Source organism: Micromesistius poutassou (genome assembly GCF_964030765.1).
Source record: "Micromesistius poutassou genome assembly, chromosome: 7".
Taxonomy (NCBI): Eukaryota; Metazoa; Chordata; class Actinopteri; order Gadiformes; family Gadidae; genus Micromesistius; species Micromesistius poutassou.
In genome coordinates this window covers 15,727,729-15,732,728 of record NC_140277.1, presented here as the reverse complement: position 1 = coordinate 15,732,728, position 5,000 = coordinate 15,727,729, and the positions used below count along the sequence as shown (strand labels likewise).

The following is a 5,000-nucleotide window of genomic DNA, read 5'->3' as shown; positions in this document are numbered from 1 at the left end:
GGATGGACGCGACGCGAGCCGTCGGCCGACGCCCGCGCGTGGTGCCGCCGCCGCGCCGCTAAACCCATAGCCGTACGCTAGGTGGCTAGCCTGGTGTGTGTGTGTGTGTGTGTGTGTGTGTGTGTGTGTGTGTGTGTGTCTGTGTGTGTGTGTTCTCTTTTCACTACATCCCATAAGAAAAGACTCTTTATAATAAATTCACACATCTTTATGTGTACAATTATACAATTATAAGCAGAATTATGAAGCAAGATGGAAGAGTGTGTTATTCGAGGATTGCGAATTAAAAATTAATTACGCTGTATCTGAGGCGTCAAAATTTTGAGGCGTCGAAATTTTCAGTTTTCTCAACTCTGAATAGTAGCATTAGTAGCATTCAATCATTCATCAAATATCTTTGGGCAAAAAAATATTATCCAGAAGTCTTGCCTCTAATAGAATGAAACCAAAGTTATACTACGTTTTTAGGGCAAAACCATTTTTATGTTTTCGATTATAATGCATAATGTCACCCTTGCCGTGTCCCATGTTCTCCTGGCCGTGGTGGATGTCGCGGTCTCTTCATTTAGTGAACATTCAGAAGACAGGAGGCCTCGGAGACTTGTTTGTTGTTTGTTGACGTGTTTCAAAGCCCTTCAGGAGCTTAACTTCCCCAAGCTGTGATGGAAATGAGGAGCAAAGCGTTTCAACTGTTATCTTTACACTAGGATGTATGGCACGACGACGACAACAACAGTTACAAATATGATTGATTTTAATTATGGGCTTTTGTACAGTTATTATTCTTAGAAAAGTAGTGTGTAAAGGTGATGTATAATAAGGATAAGGATAACGTATTGATATTTTTTGTTAAAGTATACATATAGGGTATACTTAATGAACAGTGTGTATAGTATAATAACAGGTATAATAGTCAGTATAATAACAGGGGAGAATGCAGTCTGTGACATTTCCTCTTCAGGCTCGTGAGGTTAGAGTGGCTGTTATCTCAGACTCAGGAAGGACTATCTATCTATCTAAGGACACGTTATGTTATGGTGTTAAATCATTAGCTTATTACCAAACTGTTTATTGCTTTAAAAGTGTGTGTGTGTGTGTGTGTGTGTGTGTGCGTGCGTGCGTGTGTGTACGTGCGTGCGTGCGTACGTGCACGCGTGCGTGCACACACATATATGTGTCACAGGGAACAAGAGAGAAAGTAATTGCGGCCGCCTCGCAGCTCTAAAAGTTGCCCTTGGCTTTGTGCTTTTCACCGCAACCTGATCTTTTCATTCAGCACCTCAAAAGAAGCCATTTTCTATTAGTCTCCGCTTCCTCTCACTGTTCAAAGGTACTTCAGTGTGTGTGCGTATCTGTGTGAGTGTTTGTGGGTGGGTGTGTGTGTGTGTGTGTGTGTGTGTGTGTGTGTGTGTGTGTTCAAGAGCATCTTTTTGAGTGGGGAAAGAGTCTTCTTCAAGCAAAGGAGAGGGCATGGCAGCAATGTCAACTCTGCTGATTAGAACTGGCCAGGAGAGGGAGAGACACACACCCACGGTCTGTGTGTGTGTGTGTGTGTGTGTGTGTCAGAGAGGGAGATAAAAAGGGAGGAGGTAAGAAAGACAGGGGAAAGGAGGACATTTGAGCGTAAAAGGCAGAAAGAAAATCTTTGATGTGATCCTCATTGGTCTCGCTCACTTTGGCGCGCTCACAGACACACGCACACACACACACCCACACACACTCACACCCACACACACACACACACACACACACACACACACACACACACACACACACACTCTCACACACATACCCATGTGCACACGACAGAACAGAGTGGCTTATGTCCCGCTGTGATGCTGACATTTGAAAAGGTAGAGTGAGGAAAGGGGATGTGAGGGGAGGAGGGAAGAAAGGAGAATAGGAGATGAGAGGAGAGGAGATGAGAAGAGAAGGGACAATTTGTTGTGGTTGCACAGGACTCAGAAAAACAGACTTATGGACAGGCAGACAGACAGAAAGACTCACCTCAAAACATCTCATCTTAAGAGTGTTGTTCGATTAAATTCACAGAAACACGTGGGAAAGACTATTCCAAAATGTGAGAAATGTAGAAATTGCAATTGCTTACTAGAGGACTGTAAAAATAAGTCCTTTGTATCTTATGTCAGGAAATGAAGAATTAGGCTTGTTTGTGTTCTCTGGACGAAGCTCAGCCAGCCCCACTGGTTGCTTAGCTTGGCTGACTTTAATAATTCACTGTTTGTTTCGGAAAGAACTACTGCAATCGCAACGTCCTGGCTCTCTTTCGTCCCACATCTTTCTTGTCCAAAAAAAACATTTTTTTAATAATAATATCTATCATCTAAAAAAAACGTAGAAGTCACAATCATGTATTGACATCAAATAAAAAAATACAGTGAGTATAAATACAAATTCAGAATTTGTCTCTGCAAGAAACGCTACATATAGTTTGCCAGACAGACATGTTTTTGTTCATATTTTTTTATTGTGGTTGAAATAACTAATCTAAATCTCACATATACGTCTACAACACATTACACATGTTATGTCTCAGTAATATTTTCCAACCCACAAACATGTTGTTCAAAGCATGATTGCCTTATTTGCGATTTTGTAAATGGACATAAAAATTGCACGGGGCCGCCATGCCTTGGTGTGTGGGGTTGTTCTCGTGGCGCGGTGCCCCTGTGTGTGGGGAGAGATGGATGTCCTGGCTGGTTCCTATCACTGCTTATACGCCGGCAGACTAAATGACCAGTGCAGCGGCGCGGTCAGGATGAATGGCTGGCCTCCCTCTTCCCGTGACAACCACCTACCTTCCCATCACACTATCCTCCGGCCGGGGTCATTGATCTGACTTGTATTGATCGATTCCTTTTCTTTCTTGGTTTCTTTTCTTTATTTTCTCTCCTTTCTTTCTTTCTCTCCGTCTATTTCTGTTTGTTTGTCGGTCTGTCCGTCTGTCTGTTCTCTTGATCGTCCTTCGTCTTCATCCGCTCTCACTCCCTCACTCCCTCACTCCCTCACTCCCTCACTCCCTCACTCCGTCTAGGTCTCTCTGCTCTTGCCAAGAAGATCAAGTTGGAGGTGCTGAGTGGTTACCATGGCAGCCAGAGGCATGGAGGTCCAAACGGAGAGAATGGTGATCACAACCCCGGTCTAGGTGCGTATCCTGTCTTCAAACACACACGCTTGCACGTGCACACACACACAACGCACAGAAACACACACACACACTCACACACGCGCACACACACACGCACACACGCACACGCGCACACACACACGCGCACACACAGGACACGACAATACTCAGTGCTTGACAATGCTTCCTAAGATGGTAATCTGCACACATCTGTTGTGGTAAATCTTTGGTTAGCCACAGAGGTTATTTTTCTGTACGACTTTAGCAGCTGTGCTTATGTCTAGCAAACGACGAGACAAACCCAACTGATTAAAACCCAGGATGTGCGCTCACCACGGGAGCCGAGTGTACACTTCCTCGCAGAAACGCTGCGAAGGAATAACAACAACAGCAAAAATGAGTCAGTGCTCCTCAGTCAGTAAAGGAAGCGAAAACATGTGCTATTGTCAAACATACAAAAATAACCTCTCTCTCACGAATGGGCACCTCCGTAACCGTCCTAATTTATAGCATAACATTTTTTTTTTTAATGATGGCAGGTTTGCAGAACCAACCAGACTGTCTGTCAACGTCTCATTCTGAGTACAGTACGTGTGTGGCACGGGGCGAGGCACGGCCCTCAGCTTACTCACCGAGCCCTTGATCACTCCCTTCATTTTACATTGAACCAGGGAGAAAAACAAACAAATCACCACTAAACTTACTTTGAAGCTTTTCGGTCGCCGCCCCCCCCACAGATCACAAACCCCCCCCCGCGCCCCCCCCGCCCTCCCCCATCCTCCCCCATCCTCCCCCATCTCCCCCCCCCATGTTGTTGACGTGCTTCCATGTCGAGCGTTACCGAGACGGAGTGCATTAGAGTCAGGGCGGATCACGCGGGCTCTCAGCTTTGATTTCACCACCGGCGCTGTTTAACAAACGGGTCCGGGTGGGGGTGTGGCGCAGGGGGGGGGGTGGGGGGGGGATGTTTTCCATCAAGTTTCACTTAGCCCCCTACTCGTCTCCCCCTTCCTCCTCCTCCTCCTCCTCCTCCTCCTCCTCCTCCTCTCCCCTCTGCCACCAACACATCCCCCCCCCCCTCCCTCCCCACCTGCAACCCCCCCCCCCCCCCCGTCTCCGCCCCCCACATGCCCCCTTACCCACTCCCCCCCCCCCCGCCCCACCCTCCTACAAATCACCCCTAGGAACAAAGCAGAGAGAGACAGAGAGAGAGAGAGAGAGAGAGAGCGAGGGAGCACCTGGGAATTGACTCCGCTCTGCTTCCTAGGGGGGGCCAGGAGGCATTTCCATATGAATCTGAGACTTAGTTCCTTTTTGCTCCCCCGCAAAGTAGTCTCGTAAATATGACTCATGTTCAAGGCTACGGGATGATATCCTTATTTGTCACTCGCTGTTTAAAAAAAAAAGAAAAAAAAAAGATGAATACAGTAACGTGTTCACAAATAGGACACCACGTCGCGTGATGTAATAACCCCCTCGTGAACAGTGAGTGATTTGTAACCGTCTTAATTATGGCACTTACACTTACGACGTGGGGCAGGGTTACGCGGCAAAGAATTCCCAATCTGTCCGTGGGGGTTTTTGTGTCTGTTATAACGTCCGTCAACCAGGAGGTCTTTCTTCTTTGCCCGGTCGCTCAGAGAAGGCGCGAGAAAAGCGGGGGGGGGAAAAAGCCGGTAAATAGGAAGAGCAGAGAGAGAGAGAGAGTATACCTGGGTGACAGAGACGGGATGAAGGGCTGAGGCCAAATCAATAGGCTTCTCTCTAATTCACTATCTTGAATGCAAACGACAACCGCTGGAGAATCGATGGGAGAACGAAGCCCTCTGCCGCGCACGAAGGGGGGACACAC

The 5,000-nt window shown here is 47.1% G+C and overlaps 1 protein-coding gene across 1 annotated transcript in view; it reads left to right on the top strand.

The window, feature by feature from the left end:
- Positions 1–5,000, top strand: part of dachc (dachshund c) — a gene marked incomplete at its 3' end in the record, with an annotated part of 17,649 nt that overhangs the window by 10,423 nt on the left and 2,226 nt on the right. The window contains exon 3 of the mRNA XM_084470227.1: positions 3,056–3,166. Within this exon, the coding sequence (XP_084326353.1) occupies positions 3,056–3,166 (111 nt within the window). The remainder of the gene's footprint in view (positions 1–3,055; positions 3,167–5,000) is intronic.